Source organism: Callorhinchus milii, unplaced genomic scaffold (assembly GCF_018977255.1).
Source record: "Callorhinchus milii isolate IMCB2004 unplaced genomic scaffold, IMCB_Cmil_1.0 Scaffold5, whole genome shotgun sequence".
Taxonomy (NCBI): Eukaryota; Metazoa; Chordata; class Chondrichthyes; order Chimaeriformes; family Callorhinchidae; genus Callorhinchus; species Callorhinchus milii.
In genome coordinates, this window is record NW_024704746.1 from 22,351,903 (window position 1) to 22,375,071 (window position 23,169).

Sequence of the window (23,169 nt, forward strand, 5' to 3'; positions counted from 1 at the left end):
GACGTCGTCTTACAGGTAAATAGGAAATCAAAATGAGAACACACTTTCAAAGAGCAAATTTTCTGGCAATGTCATGATCAGAAACCTCTGGCTCAGAAGATGCTGACGATCCAATATTAAAGATTTCCTACAACTAAAGGGCAAGTTGTCTCTCTTGGATGAAGAATTTGAAGGAGAAGCAGCAGAAGGTTGATAACGATCTCCCTTTTAATAAGAAAATACTATGCCTGCGGGCAGACGCCTGCAGAAACAATTTGCAGAGTGAGAAGCCCTTCTCTTTGCATATGGTACTTTTCTTATCCCGTAAGATCTAGATCTCTGTTTGGCCTATTTCTGGAAACTCAAATGGCTTTGTATTGCCATATATTTAGCAATACTGCAAATATCATCAAAGTTCATAATGAGCAGTGAAAACTTCCTCAGGGGACTGATGAAAAATTATGGCTAATAATAGAAAGCTACCTTGTACACACAGCACAAATTGTCTAATTAGTTCTGAAAATGATTAGATTTATTGATTGCAAATGTGAAGTGTCCCAATAAAAATTGTGAATTTGAGCTAATCTACTTGTGAAGTTCTACTTACTTCTATTACTGTAAAGAAGCATAATTTGCCTAACCCCGTTCATTAATCCACCCACATTAGAGCCAGATCAAAAGTCAGTGGCTTTAGAATCTGCATCACTGAACAATAATGCTATTACATTTGCTGGATAGAGGTGGTAGAGGTGACAAAATAAACTTAAATGTGGCTAGCTCCTTTAATTAAAAGCAGGCTGTGTTAAAGGCCAACATCAGCTTTGGGACGGGTAGAGCAGGGTATAGTTTCAGGGCACAGGAAAGGCAAACAGCTGTCTGACAGCTTACAGTTGGAAGGCTCATTTCATGCTCAGATTAATATAAATTAAATGGAAGTTGTCGAGATGCATTTACCGTGAAGCGCAGGAGATCAGTTTAGGCAGGTGTTCATAAGCTCCAATGTGCGTTTCATTTGTTTCTGTGGGTACAGTAATTTGAATTTACTCTCAATGGCACATTCCCAGGAACACAGTACTGTCTGTATTCAAGAGTGGGCTTTTATTTACAGGGAATTGGAGCTCAAACCCTGAGCAACCTTTATAGATCAGATCCTACTAAATTCACAAATCTATAGCCTCGGTAATACCTCATTAAATCTAATTCTTGGGTGTGAAACTTTCCAACACCTAATCTATTCCAGCCGGCTGCAGAATTAACCAGTTTTTCTCGCCAAACCAAGCTTCTCTGTTCTCCAGTTGCCTTGGCTGAGTGCCCGGCCGTTAAGAGTACAAAGACAAGCAGCCTTCCTCTTTGTTTTTCCTCAGCGGTTTTTACAACAGTAATTATGCTCTGCAGCTGGTAATGTTGTGCAGTTCTGAAGTCAAATGAATTATGATTTTGCCTTACAAAACCATACATGTGCAATTTAGCATGTGCAATAATTTAGAACAAAACTAAATATAACCCTAAATGGTGCTGTTATCAAAGACAATGTATAACGGGGTCCAATTTCTACATGGGCTTTGCCATACCCCTCCCCCTATTAACTGTATAACCACTGGGCAAACAGATGATTGACAGTTTAAGAATATTGGCAGATTTCCTAATGCAAATACAGGCACACGACTGTAAAACCCAATTAGGATTCCCAGTTTCTTCCCAAAGCTTTATCTTGATTATTTTAATCCTTCAGGAATAAACAGACCTCATCAGTTTTGCTGCAAATATTTATTCAGAAAGTTAACATTTACAAAAGGCAACATCATTTCAACCATCGTTTGAAGATCATGGCCTGAATTGAAAATTATTGCTGCCCCAAAGCATTTTTATCAGGCAATCAGTCCATAAGCTACATACGCTCATAGCGAAGCCGATTGTGATTAAAAATAAGATATTCCACAAACCAAACTGTAAAAATATACTCCTCAGCTGCATTCTTGATTTACACCCAAACAGGCTGTATCCTATCCTTCCCCCATCCTCAGTTCACACCTGAAGACCTTCCTCTTCGACGTGCCTACGGTTCCCGCTTCCCCTCCCCGTCCTGGCGACATGGCCCCTCCACTGTCAAGCGCTCTGGACGTCACCCTGCGTGAGGGGCGTTATATAAGTGCAAGTTGGGTTGTTGTACCCACTCTGTCACCAGTACTATACTGTCAAATAACGCAGTGCAAGAGGTTTAGCTCAGGCGGGCTAGTAGGGGGGGGTGTATTGCGAATTCACAATGCACTTTGCTTCTCTTGCTAATACATGGCCAGCTTGGGGCTGATCAGGCAGACACCAACATCAATCCCTGCGTGCAGCACCTAGTAATGTTGTGAAAAGCCAGGGAGGTGAGGTTGCATATCTTTGACACAATTAACTTGTATGATTTTTGTTCCCCCCAGAATGCTTTACAGGTTAAAAGGCCAATCTTTCCCCATCCCCTCCGCCCCCCATATTGCTATTGCGTTGCAATGCTTCACTGATTTTTAAACTGTAAGCAGTTTATTTCGCCCCAAGGACTTCCTATATACAAACCGGCTGCTAAAGGTTAGGCCATGGCATCACCACCCGTCTACATTCCAAGTAGCTCAGCAAAAGGCACACTGAGATGCTTACTGAGCAACCTTCAGTGACTTTGTAAGTACTGGACTACAAGTTTGAATTCAGTCAACTCATCCTGCTTGCTTATTTGACATTATAAAAAATGTTATAATATAATAATAATCCTTGCATTTGATATAGCGCTTTTCACGTCTTCTAGATGTCTCAAAGCGCTTCACAGAATATGCTGTAAAGTGAATTGACTGTATATTTGTGGGCGAATGTTAGTGGGCACAAGAGGTTAGAATGGCTCAATGATACAAAAAAAAGGCTAACAGTGCAGATTGTTACTGCTCTGGAGTTAAAGACCAATGGTACAGTCGTCTGAAAATGACGTAGTTTGTGGCACCTGTGTCATCCCCAAAGGGGAAATTGCCATCGTCTGCACAATGGCAAAATAGCCAACCCTTAAAATTGTTCAATTCCTACGTTTATTTGAAAAACACATGCAAGTAACACAGTGAGCGCGATATGCACGTGTTGCAATAGAATCTCGACAACAGACATAAATACGATGTGGCAACGGGCACTATTTATAATTTTCCCATCTGAAAAACCAGCTTCGCAAAGTGTATGTTTTGCAAAGTGATTTTGCGGGAGTTTTTTTTTCAGACTCAGTTCAGCTAATTCCAAATACATGGGGTTTACCCAAGTGACACTGGCCATTGAGAATGGTCACGGTTTGTTACCTGTGTGTCCTGGTAATGGCGAATGTGGTCGCGGTAGAGTCGGTGAAGTGCTCGATGTCACAATCAGGCTCTTCCTATTACTTGTACGACAGCTGAAATACAAAAGAGGAGGACGGTTTATAACAATCAAAGCGACTGTTTCCTTTTCCCAAACCCAACGCAGTGCTTCGTTCATCCGCAAAATAATAGTCACTTCTTCGTTCTCCAGTTCAATTTAACAAACGTCTGGTACACAATGAACACCTACTAGAATCAGTCCTTGGCAGAATGGAGTTTATGCCGAACCAAGTGGGCATCAGTGTGTGCCCAGAGCTGCCAAGTGAGCAGAGATGCTTCACACACGGTGCAGGAACAAAAGGTGAAATGGATAATCCTGGAGACTCATCTTAATCTTTTATACTGTGACAAATGGCTTACATTTAGATTCACAGCAAGATCAAAGGTTGCCTGAAGGTTCTAGTCAGACTGTGGCAAGAAACAAACAATACATCAACTAATATGGATAAAAACGCAAAATACTGCAGATGCTGGAAATCTGAAAGTAATATAGATAGTTTGTGAAGCACCGTCACCTGGTATTTAGCTTTTATTGGCTAATTAAGATCGTACCGCATTGGATAATCCCAAAACGAGCATCAAAGGATTTTTCATTTTCAAACACGCATCCCATTTGCATTGATAATTGGTGGCTGAGGTCAACGCACTGTAAATGTAATACTTCTGCTGCTGCTTTGCATATGTAAAGTTCATCTGAATATCATTATAATGCACTAAAATTCTGAGAGCTATTAACGCATTGGCCTTTGCCATACTAGCCACTACAGAAGCATTTGTACAAGACTCACTACAATTATAATTTGTACAATTATAAGTATGCTACTGGAATTTTATAAATCTTAGTTAACGCACAATAAAGTCATCATCAGCCTACAGTGCTAGTTGGCTGCAAAACTTAAGACTGATATTTCTTTCTTCCTTTGTAAACTGAACTGTTTAGATTCTACTGTAAATGTCAGTCCATTCTTTTACGGGCATATGAATAGGCATCTTCTCATAAAAGCAGTCCAAGAGGCTAAATTAGGCAGTGCTATAAATGTGTTTAATCATATCTGAATTTCACAAAACTTTACCTTCGCACATAGGGCAGAAAAAGGAAGGATAGCAGGGCCCTCTCTCCACTTTAAGAGTTCTTGAAGTTAAGCAGAGCACAGACTGTCTATATTACTGAAAGAGTTTGATAATATTCAGGTGTGATTGTGGAGTCCTGTAGCTCAGTGGTTAGAGCACTCGCTTTGCAAGTGAGAGACCTGAGTTCAATTCCAGACAGGGCGAAACCTTGGGCAAGTTTCCTTACTCCACACGCCTAATAATAATCCCTCCAAAAACAAAAACAATAATAAATTGGTCATTTTCAATCTACGACTGTTTGTGGGACATTGCTGTGCGCAATTGGCTGCCGCGTTCGCCCACAAATATACAGTCAATTCACTTTACAGTCTATTCTGTGAAGCGCTTTGGGACGTCCTCCCGACGTGAAAAGCGCTATATCAAATGCAAGGATTATTATTATTATTATTATTATTATTATTAGTGACCAATCGCTGTGTTTAGCACAGGGCTCATTTTCATTCTTTTCCATAAAATGGATTCCGAATGACAAACAATAGTTCAGGCAAAGCAAATCACTCTCCAAAGCCGAGACAGACGCAACTCTTAGTCTTTGCTGTTCTGGAGTGAGTCCAGAAAAAGAGCAGTTTACAGAGCCGTAATGGCACAAGAGTGTTGCCGTAGCAGCAGCGTTTCTACATCCTTGAACATCTGCAAGACATGAAGAGAAACCCGACTGCTGCACACAAGTCTTCCCTTGATCTACAGCATATTGCTATTGAAAAGATCACATAAGCCTCGCTGCTGTCTGCTGACGCATTGTATACCTCATTACTTAAATTGTGCTATAGTGACTATGCGTTTCATTCACAAATTACAGTCACTATACTTTACAGTATATTCTGTGAAGCGCTGTGAGACGTCTCCAACGATGTGATAAGGCGCTATATCAAACGCAAGGATTATTATTATTATTGCAACAATACTGATTCCCTTCTCCACCAGATAAACATGAGCCTTTAAACTGAACAAAAGGTTAACAGTAAACATATCTAAACTGAGAGCACTAAAAAAGCATCCTCTGTTAAGGAATTTCTACCCAAATACTGAGTATTAAGAGGCTGGGTAAAAAGTCAGCAATCTTATATACATTTCTGGACAGTGAAGAATTTTATCACTGGAGAAATCTAGAGACGGTTGTAGAAGGTCACCTATCACTGGTTGCTTGTCTGGGTCACAAATATAAATAATCAGATAGTGTTGTTCTAATCTCTAGTCGCAAGACATGAGTGAACACCGAAAGTGCTCCTTATCAGACATTAAAAGGTTGAATGAGTGAAGGATTGAGAAGCCACTGGTAGAGGACATTCTTCTGAGGATAGGGGTTATGTTGCCTTACTGGGACATTGCCAAGGTTGTCTGGTTCTTCCGCTGACTCCACCACATCTAATGCACAAATGATTCATTTTACCAGTCTCAAATGCACCACAAATGGACCCAAATTTTTGAAATAAAATATTTTCATCATTCGGACCACATTTAAAAGGAGAAAAAAATATGCAAGTTAGCAAAAAAAAGAATAGCTACAATTCTTCCTTTCCAGTTATGTCACCATTATTCTCTCTATTTCCTTTGCTGAATCAGGTACTTCTGCTTTACCTGATGAACCTACTCTACCTCCCCGCGGCTTTACCAACTGCGTTCCATCATAGCTGAAGGGGTGAAAAAGAAACCTCCGATTTCCCCCCTCCCTCTCAGACCTCTACCGCACACCACTTCACAATCAATACTGGAAATTGTACTGCGAGGGAAGTCGAGAGTGCTAAACTCAGATGCTTTTTATTTATTTACAAAATTATAGATTGCACCTGCATTTCAGCCAGTCAGTCCCCAGTTCAGATCACAAGCAGCGACAGACAATAGTAAGAATCACAGTGCAGGACCGTTAGAAGCTGACGAGTCTCTCCTTTGAACATCTGTTTATTTCAGTTGATGAATTATTACTCTTTCCAATATATATTGTCAATGTCTGAGGTTGTTCGGGGGTGTCTGTATTTAATTCACTTTGCATGAGCAGTAAGTGAGCAACAGTGCAAATATCAATAGTCACTGGGTGCCACTCCATTGATGCACAATGACCTTGCACAAAGTTAGGCAGCATTACTAGAACTTTATTGAAAAATAATCTGTACTTGTTTTTAATACAAAATGGAAATATGAATATATGTGCAATTTTGTGGGAAAGGAGTAGGTCAACAAAACCAAACCAGAAAAACAACAACATTACATTCGTATAGCGCCTTTCACGTCAGGAGGACGTCCCAAGCCACTGGACAGTCAGTGTTTTGGACCCGAGCTGGGGGTCGGGGAGGGTGGAGGGTGATCGAAAAGGAGGGTCTTGAGATGGCTCTTGAGGGGGGAAAGGGAGGGGGTGAGGCGGAGGGACTGCGGGATGGAGTTCCAGAGGGTGGAGCCAGAGTTGCTGCTTTTCATAGTGTTATCTCTGCTATATTTATCCATCCTATGTATACACTATCAGGATTCTCGTGATAAATACACAAGTTAAAAAGCAAAATTAGTCTTCACTAAGGACATTAAGGAAATTCATTTTTAATGGGCGCTAGATATGTTATTGGAGTTCATGTTTGAACAGGAAGCATAACAAACTAAGAAATTTTCATTTAATTCTTTCAATTCAGGTGAAAAACAGCTTTCTCTAATGCAATTGATTAGAACCGTAATGTAGATGACAACCTCAACATAAACAGGTTAACGTAACATTACTTCTGCTTCAACATACAGCAAACAAATTGAAAAAATACTGAAATATTATCTAAATAATTACCTTCTATTCTGAGCATTATATAAACTGAGTCTACAGCATTGTGTATGCACTGCTGAGCACAATTGGCTGCCGCGTTTCGCCCACAATATGCAGTCAATTCACTTTACAGTATATTCGGTGAAGCGCTTTGAGACGTCTCGAAGATGTGATAAGGCGCCTTATCACATGCAAGGATTATTATTATTATCACTTTTAATGGGAACAGTTGAATGGAGTCACACCTTTGAAAGTAGTTTTTTGTAGCTCTTGAAAGAGCTTACAGAAAGCCAGGTTCAAATTGAAGGCTGTATGTAAGAACTTGCTAAATTGTGGATGCTTTGAAATGCCAAAAGACTAAAATCTAGACCCAGGTGGAATTTCTCCACATACTTCTTCCTGATAAGTGGATAGTAAGATTGGCAGCTTTACAGCTCTATTTTTCTAATCTTTGCTGTTTCAGTCCTCAAAGGGTTAGACTTTTCCTCCCAATTTGCTCGGTCACATGTGTCTCAGTCCTCGAAAATAAATTGCTTCCATTTCTGTACCTACTGTCGGCATCGTATGGCCTGAACAATGCTCCTTAATTCTAATTTGAATCGAGCAACCCCAACTGTACCAGTGTGATCTTTCATTTCCCACATCTGTAATCCTGTAGTACCTCTGTGTAAATGAGCCAATTTAATGCTAATTAATGCAGATTGATCGACAGTTTCTATGTGCTGGACAAGTGCCAAACTAAGATCTGGGAACCCAAATTCATTTATCCGGGACCCACCCTTACAGCTGGTGAAGATACTATCAGTCATTCTATCAGTCTGGGCCACGTCAAACCTAGATCCAGAAAAACAAGCGCAATCAGTCCCTTAAACTTTCCACTTTAATAATGAATAAAATGGATACTGTATAAGTACAAGAATCCTTAACAGTCACAATTAACAGTTAACACAAAATACTAGCACAAGGACAATCCAAATCTAATTGCAGTACAAACAAACATCTTCGTATATTCAGTTTATACAAATATATTCAGTTAATTTTAATCTATCAATGTCAAGTAAATATCAAAGTAATCATTTTTAACTGGTGGAAAAAATGAACTAAAATGTTGAAGAATTGAAACCCTTCTTCCTGAAACTGGGAGTGACTCAATTTGTAAATATTAAATACTGCAGCGGATTAACGACAAGTTAAAATGTTAATGAGAGGATAAATTCATCAACACCTTTTCAGTGAATCTGCCTTTTCCTGGAACATTTAATTCTGAATAAATGAATACGCTTAAAATTAAACATTGATGATTAAGATCCTTGATAATACTAATGCAGTGCTGTGCCTTTCTCCTTGGTAGACAATATATTCAGACAAGAGACAAAAATAGCCCCAATCTCTTGAACCAATTTTTCTCAACCTTCTGACATTCTGAGATACAACTGTAAAATATAAAATAGCTAGAAAAAATATTTCTAATAATGTCATTGTAATTCTAAAGTAGAATATTTCTTAGTTCACTATAAATTATTTGAACAAAATACTGTAGCAACCACACTGTAATAACTACCAACGACAACAAAACCTTGTAATAACCTTGAAATCGATCATGAGACCTGATCTAACAGTCCCCTGAATCTATCTTTTATATATATTTGATGTAGATCTGTCTTTTGCTGTTACAATGCTCTGCTGGAAGGCTAAGCAGAGATAGGCATTTCTCATTTATTCACTGCTAGAATCTAGTAAGCCTAGCAATTGAAGCCTCAAAGATTTGTGAATCAACTTCAGTTGCTTTGGTTTCGACTTCAGTCCACTGCCTAACACCGGTATAGGCTTATTCAATTGAAAGAAGTCAGTTGCATGCTGTAAAGGAACTCTATAAAAATCCATACTCTATTTACTGTGTCACACTAGAGTAATGGCTCTCTGCTTCAAGTGGTATTATTCCCGACTCTCTCTCCAATCCCCTTATCTCGACACTGAAACAGTTACTCAGGTTCCAACCTTTGTGTTTCAGTGCATATTCAGCACCGTCCTGATCCTCTGTGAAGCTGCAGGACTGATACCTCTTTGACTGATATGGCAGTGCAATTAACGATCCCTTTTCATTTTTCAAAAGGCCACTGCAGTCTCTTTAAATCGTTAAATGAGAGTGGCCCAATGTATTCGTGTCAAGTCAACTGTTGCCACAAAATAATTGACATAGATGAACATTCACTATTCTCCAAATGGCAAGTTTCTAATTTTGAACATGTCATTTGAACACCGCAAAAATTGAAAGTGATCTGCGAGTACGTCTGCTCTTCCTCGGTGTAATAATAAGAATAATGTGGAGAATCTGTCACACAGTACACATTTATGCATTTGACTACTCAGAAAATTCCCTGTTGCCGTTGCCCCTTCAGAACAGAATACCAACAAGAGGTAAAGCTGGTCAAATAAAATAATAATAACTTTTTAAATAGTTTAGTAAATTAAATTGTTACTATTTTCATGATAAATATTACAGAATCTCGATTTCCAGTATTGTTGATTCATCATAAAACCGTAAGGTCAACGGTCTGTCACAGTAAGGGATTTGACATAACTGTTAGTTTGGTCAGTCAAAGCTTCCGAGCGCCTGTTCTTGCTCCGATGCTATTGTCATGGCAGAAGAAGAAATTGACCATTGACAGGGTCATTACCTCTCCAATCTGATGCAACACAACAGTCACTTCCATGGCCAGTTGTTAGCAAGCTATCACGGTCAATTCTCCACAGCAAATGCTGTCTGTCTGTCTGTATCAATCAATCAATCAATCAATCAATCAATCAATCAATCAATCAATAAATGGTCAACAATTCAGAGAGTCAGGGCTAACCCAACTGCAGGCAACAGTAATTTGCACCTGAACACAAGACAAGTCGAAAAAAAACAAAAATCCCATATTTCTCCACAATAGTCTCTTGAGAAATTAGATCAGCCGTTTCACAATGTGTGAACATTGCTTACTACCATTTAACTGCGGTGGGAAATTGCCATTTTCAAAGTACATTGAGTTTTGTTGTTAAAAGTACTCAAGTGAATGATTCAACTTTTCTTTAAAACAAAAGGTTTGTTTTTTTTCATTAGGGAAAACAGTGCTCGAATCGGCCAGTCTCAACTCTCGATTGGCAAGCAGATGAATTAAAATCAGTCACTAATCTTGAGTGATGCCGGGATGAGGAACATCTCCAAACCAAAATTCTGTTCAAGTTGATCAGAATTTATGGATTAAATAAACTTCAGACAAATCAACAGACACGGGAAGAATGAAATGCAAGCATGCAAGTTACGATCATTTGAAATGCTTTCAATTCTAAACGGGGACCTGATGTTGAAGATACCCATTTAATACACCATTTACATCAGCCTGCAAACTATTAGTGATGACAGATTAGATCCAGACACCATAAATTAACGGCTGAATTGAAAATTGGAATAAGAGGACGAGCCGTGCCTCTGGCTCCCAGAACTTGGGAGACAGAAATTTTGACAATAGAATTTTATTTTATGAAGGAAATTATGTTCAGTTAGATTGGCAGTGATGGAACTATTCTAATTAACTTTAGTTTTATCTTCATTTCCTCAGAGTTTATTCCCTTTAATACGATTTTTTTTACTTCCCATCTTTTGCTCTTGAAGATCTTTGCTTTTCTCTTTCGGTTTTGTTCTAATCTTTTTCAGTTATCTCCAGGCTCTCCTTTTTCTAACATTCACTTATTCGGTTACATTTCTCTCCCTCGCAGCAAGCTACCTGCTGACCTAGTTTTTTTTATTGATCCGTGTGTCTGCCACTATCAGCGTTTCACTCTTAACTCAATCAGTTTTGTTTGCCTCATTGCATCTGCTTCTATTTGATCTAAAATAAAAATACTCCACTCAATGTCCTCAGTGAATTCATATTCAAACATCGAAAATGACTGCAGCAAAGATGTCACAGCTCTGCTCCCATCACCAGCGTCCATTATATTGCAAAAGACTCATCAAAGGTCTATTTTAGAAATGTGAAACAACATTGGAATGGGATTTGAATGAGACCTAACTTTAACTCTCCAAAAGTGACATTACAGAATCCAGTGTCTCAAAGCTGACAGTAATTAGCTTTCATGCTCTAATTAACTTGAAGCTCTTGATACGATAGAATGAACTGTAAACCGGATGAGAGTCAGTACATCACAAAGATAGCAGACATGATCACTGATACATTTCAAGGGAATCAACAACATTCCTTATTTGCAGAAACACTTTCCTTTGGTCGCATGAATTTAATATGCATTTGGTTATGTTAATTAGCTCTGAGCTGGATGGGTTCGAAGCAATTAAAAATTCACCGTTTGATAGCTGAATGCATAATACATCACCGGATTGTGGAACGGCTTTAGGAGACCTAGTGGGGTTTAAAGAAAAGCCATTATATCAATTTGAGGATAATTGGTCCAGGATTTGGGCAACTCACTCCACTGTTACAATACAATTTTATTTTCAGTTTTCCACTTCTTCCTTTTTACATTCTGATTTTGGCCTTTTAAAAAAATTAAAATTCTCCCAATTTATATTCTTTATTCTGGGTTCACATCAAATCCTCCTTTGAAGCCTAAAGATGCCGTGTAACTCTCAATTCTTTGTACTGCACAATCCTGTCATGAATATCACACACACTGAAACGCATCTTCATTCAAGCCACTGGTTAGGCTGTGTGTGTAGCAACTGAGCTCAGGGCATCAGTTAGATGTTTTGCTTCCGTACCACACAGAAGTGCATAAAAAATTGCAATTTTTAAAAATTTGCTAATGTGTTTTTCCTTCTCAAAACGTCTTCTTTTTCTGAAGACTATGACTCCTGTAGCATTGCTCGAATTGTATCTCAACCAAAGCTATTCACCTATCAGCCAGGCATCAATGGGCCACTCAATCGTCAAGAGCTCCATACTTGAGCCTGGGTCTGTCCCTAAGCATATTTTCGGGGGGTTTTCAAGATACGTATTAGAAACATTTCCTAGATTCAATAAGCCAAAGGACCTTCTCCGTCCTCTTATCATCACGAGCCAAAATCCATTTTCCTCAAACAACTTTTCTCCTCACCTTAAGGCACTGATTCAGACTGTATTTTGCCCAAGTGTCTATTCTTCATATATAACGTGGGGCGGGTCTGGCCGGGTGGGGGGGATGTGGAACACCTGCTGAGCGGAGGGAGCTTAACTGAATTCAGTTCATCAAAAGTATGTGGCAAACACTTACAAAACGCTGCCCTCAAATTGATTCTGGTAGAACAGTTGTCCATTTGTTTTTAAAAAAATGAAGTTTAATAGTTTGGAATACTATGGTGTCAATTCTAAATGAAAACAAAGTTAAACACCTTTCTGGTGGGACTCTTTAAATAAAATGAGTAGAACGCTGATCGCTTACTTTTATCTTATCTCAATAAAAATCTGACTTATTCGAGGCTTTTCAGATTTCAAGTAAAAGTCTTGAAAGTCGAGTCTGTTCGGGGGTAGGGGGGTGAACGATGGCGATGTCGAAGAGGCTTTGCTCACTACAGTGGAATCCCATTATAACATGGGTTATAAAGGACTTGTACACTTATTGACCAAAATATCTCAAATGCACACAGAAATCTGTCTGGTTTGCCTCCAAATGCTTGCCAGCTTCTCATGGACTAAAAAACATGGCTGATCTCCAGGTCAGGAGTTCACTGCCAACAGAACTTTGACCATATTTTAGTGCCTTGGAGTCAGCTGGCTTTCTGCACTTATTCCAAATCAATACAGCGATCAGGCCCCTTGATAACAATGCTTGGGATTTTATGGATCTCAACTACCGTGTTAGATCATAGCTCTACTATACTACTGATATGATGAGCTGCTATAAACCAAAACAAACATTTCAGACCAGCCTGCAGGACAGATGCTCAAATTCCTCTTTGAAAGGTTCACCAAACAATATAGGCGAGTGTCTGTCGTTGACAAACACGTAAAATGGCAAATCGGCTGAGATGCTGTTGGCAGTCAGGTTGGAATCCAGCTCGGAATAATGGAGTGAAAATTTCCACCGGCCACAAAGATCCAAAGGTAAAGCAAGCCGGAAGTAAACCAACTGAGGCGCACAAAAACAATTTATAATTCGGAACAAGGGAGCAATCTCCAGTGGCTACAAGGATGGCTACAGTGAGAATGGAAAATGTCATAGCAGGAGGGGAGGCAGGTGGTGTTTTTTTTAGGCTGGCTTGAAGTCACATTGCCGATAAATAATAGAGGGATCTTTAATCTGTATCCGCTCTTAAGTGTAGTGACAAAAAACAGTCACTACACTTGACATTATTTACCTCTGAGTAAATAGCTCGGAAGCACTCTGAGATACGACCTTGTGTGGAGGGCACTGTATACGTGCACAAGTTGTTGTTGTTACCTGTGAAACGCTTTGAGACATTTAGACGTGAATAGGCACTATGAAAATGCAAGTTTTTTCTTTCAACAACAACAACTACAGCGCCGTTTATGTTGGGAGGACTTCCCAGGGCGCTGGACAGTCAGGGATTCGGGGGCTGGAGAGTGCTTGATGTTGCATTTCCAATATGAAAATGTCTCCCAACATTGAGAAGCCTTACCTTGATAAGCACAAAAAAAGACAGCTGTTACTTAAATTTTGTTTGTAAATCCCGATACTTACCAACTTAATAACACAAAACTTAAAAGCATAATGGGGAGAACTAGCATAATTCATTGTGCGTACTGTCCATATGTCAGTTACTGACAAGTCAGTCTGTGGCTTTGCATTATTAATAGACAATATTTGGAAAAGAACAGTGTCGTTATTGAAGGGGAAAGGAACAGGAAAACACCACATCTGTTCAGCACGAGAAACAGACTCCAACTCCTAAGATGGATAAGATAAAACAGAAATGAAGGAGGCAAAAAACAGATTTTTCTTATAAAAACGACTCAAGCTTTTTTAAAAAAAAGTATCTAATCTACCTCTGCCTTCCATTCCAGTATAAATAAAAGATGCAGAGTTGTAAAGGGTGCGTGAATACAAGATGGAGATACTGGCCTGCCAATTGAACTGCAACAGCACTGTTTTTGTTGTTGTTTAAATCGGGATTGCTAGCACAAGATTGCAGCACGAGACGCTGGCAAGTGGGACTGACCCAAGTCCAGGCGCACAAAAAAAAAAATCACAAGATTATTGTACCTTTCTCCTACTCGGTTTTGGAAAGGTGAACCTTTCTTTCATTTATCTTGCTGCATTCACCAAAACAGCTCGGCTGATCGCCGTATAATGGCACAGTGCCCAGCACTCGAGGCTGCAAAACAAGGCACTCGGCACGACATTCATCTCCTGTACCCTTCACCTGCTCGGGTAAACTGAAATATTTCATTCACTCACAATTCCTCCCGTTACAGATACACTCGACGTGCGGCAGATTATCAGATGTTATTCGCTCTCTTCACCAGTTGATTATTTCTGATCTGCACAAGCAGTCCCATTTCTCAAAGCTCTTTTTTATTAATAAATTTAAAAAAAGCATTTGAAAAAAAATCCTATCTTGTTTACATTTTACGAAGGCGAACCCGGTCTCTTCTGTAACGTACACACTGGATTTTGATTGATCGGGGAGTAAAGAGAGAGCGCGCGCAGCAGTTACATTACACCTTTTGGCAGGAGGCTTTAAATATGACACGATTACAGCAGAACGGAGTTTAAAAACACAGTACCTCTTAGAGCGACGCAGCATGCTGGTGTCCGGCATGGAAAAATTGGAGAGCACCGTCCAGAAGGAGTCAGACATGATCCTTTATACATGTCATGGCTGCAGTATACAGCACGCTCTAACCACTAAGAAGAGCTCAGCTATTCCCTCCAGACCATTAGGCTATTCCATTAAGGTTTGCCAGGAAGGCAGAGTGCCAGTGCTGTCTGCTCTGCTGTCTGTTGATTACGCCTGCGTCCCGCTGTGTGTGTGTGTGTGTGTGTGCGCAGGTGATGGAAATTCAAACCAGAATAGCTGTGGTTTCAAAAGCCACTGCACCACAAGCAAGTCATTCAAGTCTAGAGGATCAATTGCTCCCACATTAACCACCTACGGATCACTTTTTCTTTCATCTCTCCTGTTTTATAGATCGCGCTTGTATTCTCAACAAGTCACACTACATCACATAACCATGGTTACCTCTGAAATAACATTCTACAAAATACAATAGTATGATCTGACTAAATGAGGCTGCTGTCCTGTCATTTCCCTGTTAGTTTTTGAGGTGGGGACATGACAGCACAGATGAAAATACAGTACAATCAGATCGCTCTTTATTAGCTACTACGTTCATTTTACATACTTCAATTTCAGCAGTTTGGCTCCTTTTGTGGTCTTGAAGAAATGCACTTCTTAGTAATAATAAATGATAATCCTTGCATTTGATGCAGCGCCTTATCCCGACTTCTAGAGGTCTCAAAGCGCTTCACGGAATATACTGTAAAGTGAATTGACTGTATATTTTGTGGGCAAAACGCGGCAGCCAATTGCGCACAGCGGCGTCCCACAAACAGTCGTGGTGTGAGTGACCAAATTATTATTGTTTCGGGGGGGGGGGTTTCTTGAGGGATTATTATCAGGCGTGTGGAGTAAGGAAACTTGCCCAAGGTTTCGCCCTGATCTGCCGGGAATCGAACCCAGGTCTCTCGCTTGCGAGGTGAGTGCTTTAACCACTGAGCTACAGAATTCCATTTTGTACCAATACGGAACCACAGACCTTCAGAGAAATAAAGAGGAATGATCTCGGCAACTGGCGTGAAATGATTTGGCAGATGAGGTCAATAAACTGGGAAGTCCTACACAGAGTGCAATTCCTAATATTGTCCAGCATTAAGCCCTTCCGATCATCACATAACATTTTTTTGGGGTTAAAAAAATATTGTTGCATGTTTTCAAAGCAAAGGGGCACAGTGCATTAAATGGTAGTTACAACTCAATGAAGGCAGCCAATAATGTTAATGAATATGTGGAAACACAGTGACGAAGTAAAGCAAATCCTTTGTGAAATGGCAGTACGGTTACATTTGCAGGAGAATTCAAGAACCCCAGTCCTCGTCTCTTATAGATTTAATGCGAAAACCAAACCACCCTGTACCATGCCAACACATGAAAATGGTCGATCCCATGACATTCTGACAGCTGTGGTAAACAAGTGCTTATGCATCAGCTGAACGTTGACTGGTAATTTACTACTTAAAGCTGCAGTGCCCCACAATTAAACCTGCTTGGATGTGCAATCAAGACAGCTTACACGTGAAAAAAGGTTGTGTTCTCAGCTTGATCGGTGGTGTAAAGACAAATTCATCAGATGTGAGAGATCGTGAGGATTTGTGCACTTGTGCTCATGTATGTGCTGAACGCAGCAAATCATGAAAACGGCTGGAACTGAGAAACAGAAAGTCTCCGATGTGTCAGGGCAAACAAACATGCAATGTTAAGTAGTTAGCACTCTGTGGGAGATTCCATCAATCTATGTCAGCTGGTACACAACCGAGAATACCGTTGGTCTCCATAGAGAAGCTCTGTCAAGGTCACTATGCGGACATATTTCGGAGCACACCTTACACTTTCTCTTCCCCTACATATGAAAAACAATACCCAGTAGGACCATTTTATATACTTACCTAAGGTTAGCAATCAAAATAACATCTGAAAGACTCATGGTACTCATTTGATGTAGCAATTTCCCAAAATGTCTCCCTCTCTGATACTGACAAGAGCTTCATGCTGGGAGATAGTTGGCTCCAAGGCACTGGCTGACCTTTGATTCCTCAACCCAGTGTTAGCCTCATGTCTAACCCTGGAAAATCAAGTGGTTTGACCGGAGGAAGACAGAAGCAAGTCACCCGAGCCACATCATTAAACGCTTTCCACTAATCATTACAAGATAATTATTGCATTCCTAACTTTAGGGGCACAGGCATGAATTATAGTGCCCCTTTGTACCTCTTTGTGTTGACCAAGTCTGGGACATTTGGATCCAATACATCCATACCAGCAATGCATTTGTACAATTGACCATTGAAGCAGCATAAACTTGATACAGTTAAACCAGAAGTGTCACTTTTACCTTTATATAATGGTTCCGCAGACAGAACCAATATATTCTTTAAACAGAGTCAGATTTAAGAGCACTCCTATTTGACTACACAACTTCCGCAATCGATGTTATCTGTTCCCTCTTGTGGAACTTATCATTCCCTAGACACCAAATTAAATATTTATGGTACTGCTAAACACTCCTTTGTCCGTTATGCCTCAAGACATTTTTTTCAACAAGTTCCTCAAAACAAAATGAACACCAGCACCGTTTCAGGGCCTGAAGGTACAAGTCACCCCCCTACCACCTGATGATTCAGTCAGCAAAACAAGTTTTAGTTAAACTATTCAAATGTACTTCTCAAAATATGCCTGACGTCAAAACAATGTAGTGACCAGAACTTTAACTACAAAGTAGTCCCTCCTGATAATGTTTTTAAGAAGCATTGTTTTCCCTTGCTCGTGGAAAAGTGTTAGTGCAGGACGTTGCTCAGCTGATGTTCCTCTATCCAGTAACAAGACCAGCGTCCTTTTACACCCTGGATACAAATCACACAAAGGACAACAAAGGAGAAAGGTATAAGGCCACTCAAGCCTGTCCTGTTGCTTGCTCCTCTGCAACTTTTCAACCAATTAGCGAACGACACCAATCCCATTCCCTGCTCTTTCCCCATATCCTTTCATATACTTCTAGAAATACTAATGCGATGTAGATGCATCTATGGTATCAGCCTCAATAGCTACTTGTAGTAAAGCATTCTGTGTTCAAATATTTCACTGTTTGCAAAGATATTTCCTCTAACCTACTCCCTTCGCTCTTCCAGTTACAATCTTTCGCATGTTTGACATTTGATCAAAACAGTTCCGCACTGGCCAAATCCTGACATTTCTCCATTGAATCACAGTCGTGTATTTGCCTGTGTCCAGAAACCCTCCTCGACTGCCCCTATAGTTAAAATCAGACGATGGTCAAAACTTGAAATGGTGAGTGTTTGTGAAGCAGGGATCCAGGAGAAAACAGGTTTCTTTAATCTATATATTTTTTCCTCTATTGGGAAAAAAAAGCAGATGAAGGTTGAGGAGTTGTTCTGCCGCCTGGTGTGCAGTACACACTGATAAATTCTGATCAACCATTTTTCAATCAAAAGCTAGGTCAGTTACTCCGCGTCAACAAATATGGATCAGAAAGAGATTCCACTGCACCATTCGCACACAACTAGGAGTGTGCAACATAAAATAAAATGGGAAGTATAAAAGGCAATCTGGCCAGACTTGCTTCTCAATGTCTTCTATTAACATAGGCTTAAGAAGCAACTCCTCTTCTGGTCCTCTCAGCCCAGACTGAATCATCAAAATACGAGAATGAGAAAAATGCAAATACATTTCTGTAAAAATAAAAAGCTTTTAAATAGGTGACGAGGTTCCTGCGGGTTAGCCAGGCGCATTTCTGCTTCCCAATAGGAGTTGCTATTTGTGATTCAGAGCCACCATTAGCAAATGCAGGTTGCGAATCCTGCTTTTTCAACCCAATGATATTGAAAATTGAATACTTTATCCAAGGTACACAACAAGCAAATAGGGGACCTCCCACGATGACTGGCCCAATGTGCCACTTAGAGGTAGCAGAGCACTTAAAGTACCATTGAAGCACAAGTGTATGTTATTGGATAAGTTGGAACCAAGGCACCATTAAGTGTCTCATTCCGAAGCCCAGATGTTACTTTAAAGAGCCATAATCATTTCTGATTCCTCTGGGATACATCAAATAATCAATCTGCAAAATCCTGGAACCAATGCTGCCAATTCTCAGCAATTGTAAGGTACAAACTCTGAATCGTTTTGTTAAATGAAGTATCAAACACTGATTTCAGATCCTCAGAAAGGATTAAACAATTACTTAAATCCTCAGAAAAAAATTGCTTCAACTGAATTAACAGACGTTTGGGAAAGAAAAGTCACCCCCAAATCAACTAACTCTGCTGGAAACAAAGTCACCGGCTTTTTTTNAAAAAAGGACACAAAAGCTGAAAGCTACTTCAACAATTTCTGCTGAGAAAGATGGTCTTTTCCACAAGAGATCAGGCTTGGGATGAAACAGAAATAGATTTAAAAAAAAGTGACCTCACAGAATGATGAGACTACACATTATGAATCTTCCAACAGCAGCAAAAATAACATTTCAAACTTTCTGCATTCAGCAGTATTTTCTCAGAGAGCTGGGACAAAATGGAGCCGACGGCTGATAACCAAAATTCAGAATGTCTATTTTAACGAATCTTAACATACGAGGCATTTTCAAGCTGCAGACAACTTAAGCTGCAATTTAATGTCAGCTATTTGATAATTTTGGCGTCATCGTGGAATGATTTTCTCGCGCTGATTCAAACGTGTGGTGTCACAGCAGTTTTAGATTGCAGTCATTTATCAGTTTGGCTTTCAGACGTACGGAACAAGCTCCATGCGGCCGTATTAGAACTTCAACTTGTATCAAATCAATTCCAGATCCTCTTTGCCCCTGCCCCCTAAACCCCCTCAACCCCCCACCCCCCCCAGGCCTCCCCCCAGGCCACCAGCCCCCCTCGCACTCATGGCAAAAGACAACAGCATTGCACAAGTTCCAAAACACCAGGGTTAACAACAAGGAAACCGTTTCATACGGGAAGTAGATCCAACTAGCCTTCTCATGGAACGTTGCAAACGTCATTTAATAGCCCAAATTCTTGTCAATAGCAGAAACTGGTTCTGTTCCCTTTTTTGACGCCTTCGTAGTTTTTCTTGTTCCATGCTGGCTTGCTCCACATGCCTATCACCTTCTTACTTCAAAGATAATCCTCTTGGTATTTCTTCCTGTAGATGCTTTTGTTGTCCTTATATTGAAGCTCTAGGATCCTATAAATTTTGTACACATTAGAGCAATTTATCTCCATCCAAAATTTCCAAACCTTAAGACCACCAAGTTCTCCGTAGGTTTTTGCTTTTGAATATAAGTCTCAGAGCAGCCAGTCTTCGCTGAAATTACAATAGTAACTAGTAAATTCTCTAACAACTGATAGCCATATCAGATATTCACAATTAAAAATGGTGCCCCAGCGACTCCCAGCAACGACAGACTCATTAACCAGTCCTAACCAGTGGGAGAATAATGGAGTTCATCAGAATAATCGAGTACTAAAAAGATTCGGGAGAGTAATGATGTGGATCTTTAAACTATAAAGAAATATAGATCATTAATCAGGCTGTTTTGATGGACCACAGTGCAAAACCAGCAGGGAATCAGTTAGATTTCTCAAGCTTAAAGATCATAATTAATTGCCTCATACTCCCAACAACTTTGTTCCAGAAAATTAAATGAGTGGTCGGAGGCTAAGACAGGGTCTGTGCAGGAAGTGGGCTTGCTTTTACTAAGTTGCTTAAATTTTATAAACTGTTTTTACTTGTTCTATGCAATCTGCAGAGGCATCAGTAGTGGGAACTGACCAATTTTTTATCCGTCCTTCCCTCCCGCCACATCAGACTCAATAACCTGGAGTTCAATTCTAGACGTTTCGTCTCTACTAGGTGTCAAGTTGTCTGAATTGTTGGCACTCTTGGCTCTGACTCAAGACTGTTCAAGTCTCGCATCAGACTTTTGAGCTCCCAAGATAAGGCTGAGAAAATCTCTTTTCTTTCGAAATAGTGCCATCTTTAATATTCATCTGAACAGGAAGACACGATTAACATCTCAGCTGAAAGTCAGCACGTCTGACAATGACCTGATCCTCCAGCCCTGGATTGGAGTACAAGCCTAGACTTTCAGCTCAAAGTTCCAAGGTGGGGCTTGAACCCACAGATTAGGAGAAATTAAGGACAGATCAAGTCAATAAAATTAAAACAACTAAAAAGAATCAAGATAACTAAAACCCTGTCTACTTTAGGTAGAGCCTGCAACGAAATAAGTCCTCAAAAAAAAATTGGTCCCTTCAATCCACAACTGTTTGTGGGACGCTGCTGTGTGCAATTGGCTGTCGCGTTTCGCCCACAAATATACAGTCAATTAATTCACTTTACAGTATATTCTGTGAAGCGCTTTAAGACGTCTAGAAGACATGAAAAATGCTGTATCAAATGCAAGGATTATTATTATTATAATCTCATGGGATATAGCTTGTTTAGCATAAAATGCCTGGGTTAGAATAATCTACAAATCAATTCTCACCTTGCATGAAACTATTCATTTGAGATTTGTTAACCCCAAAAAATCCTCTTAATTTGATCGCTTTAAATTCTTGCGCGGTAGCCATGATCCAGAAAGAAATTTCTGCTCACCTGTGAAGGGCAGCAAGTTGTGTTCGAGTCACCAGACTGCAGCACCAACACTGAGAGAGCCCCAGATTGTACTGTCAGTCAAAGTGCTCCCTCTATTGGGAACCCAGTTACTCCATACACTAACGTTGTGCACTGCATGGGCGGGTGGCGTGGTGGGGGTGTTTAAAAGTTTCTGGTGGGCGTTAAAAAGGTTCAAATCAACAAATGCAGTTGTGAGGCTCAGGAGTGAAGTGCCACTTTCTTAAAATAGATGTCTCATGGCAATGAGAAATCAAGATGATTGTAAATGGTGTTGGCAATAATTCTACAGAAGATACAACCGGGGACGAGTGATTTATGTACCGTATGATTGACACAACGCAAGTGGCTTAGTGTGTGTGTGTGTGTGTGGTGTGTAAAGGATTTGTAATTCTAAAGTTCAAATGTTTTACTTTGTTTTTCACCAGTCTGGCATGGGGTTAACTAGTCTAAATTTGGGAGAGGAGGTCTATAATTAGTAGCTGATCTGAAACTCCACCGCCCACATACTCACCCGCACTAATCCCTGTACCTTCATCACACCAGTTCTAGCCAGACTCCACTAGCTCCCTATCGTTGAATGGATCGATTTCGAGGTCCTCTCACCCGTTTCCAAATCCTTCCGTTCCACTATTGGTGGCTGCGTTTTCAGATACTTCACCCTAAAACTCTGGAACACCCTTCCTCTATCCCCCGCCTTATCTCCTCCTTCCCATCTTCACGTCGCGCCGGAAGACCTTCCTCTTTGATTGTGCTTACAGTCACCTCCCACTCCCCCCAGCTCGGCATCTTGCTCCGATACTGTCAAGCACTCTAGGACGCTACCCTATGTGAGGAGGCGCTGTATAAATTTAAGTTGTTGTAAACAACAAAAATACATGTTCGGGCGAATTTTCACCCAAGAAACCGGTCTCTGGAATTACCAGTTTGTAACTGGTCTGAATGGCCTTCCTTGAGATTGACCTTTTGCTTTCGTGTCTCAGAAGACACACATGAAAATGATCCAATTCAAGGAACATTTTAAGAAACAAGAATTCTCTGCAACAGAACATAAATAAGTAGATTCTGACATTCTGAAAAGCAACAGTGCTTCATTTCTACAGGGATGTGAATTTACACAAGGAATTTTGCAGAAGGCAAGGGAGAACACACTACGCTATGCTTCCGAGCCGAAACCTACACAAAATTATACCAGGAACCAAAGTGGAAATGGAATGTTGCTGTTGCCGTAGAATACAGTTTCCAGGGGTTTATGGTAACTAATAAGAGTAATATGGATGGATACAGAATGGATTGACCGTGTAATTGAAGGTGCAGATTAAAATCAGGCTATGTAATATTATCTGTGGATCAAATACCCTAATGTTCAGTAATCTAACCCAGCCACCTGTGCCTACTGAGCAGAACAATTACACACAGCCTCACACCTTCCTGAAAAGCTTAAAATAAAAAGCAGGGCAGCTAACAGCAATCTCAAATAAATAGCACGTTAACAGATGCTGCGATTGCAAATCACAAGTGATGGGAAGCCCTGACTGACAGTT

At 40.2% G+C, this 23,169-nt stretch overlaps 1 protein-coding gene across 1 annotated transcript in view; it reads right to left on the reverse strand.

Annotated features, from left to right (window-relative positions):
- Positions 1 to 23,169, reverse strand: part of mast2 (microtubule associated serine/threonine kinase 2) — a 126,444-nt gene that overhangs the window by 41,705 nt on the left and 61,570 nt on the right. Inside the window, exon 3 of the mRNA XM_042335834.1 lies at positions 3,294 to 3,385. Within this exon, the coding sequence (XP_042191768.1) occupies positions 3,294 to 3,385 (92 nt within the window). The remainder of the gene's footprint in view (positions 1 to 3,293; positions 3,386 to 23,169) is intronic.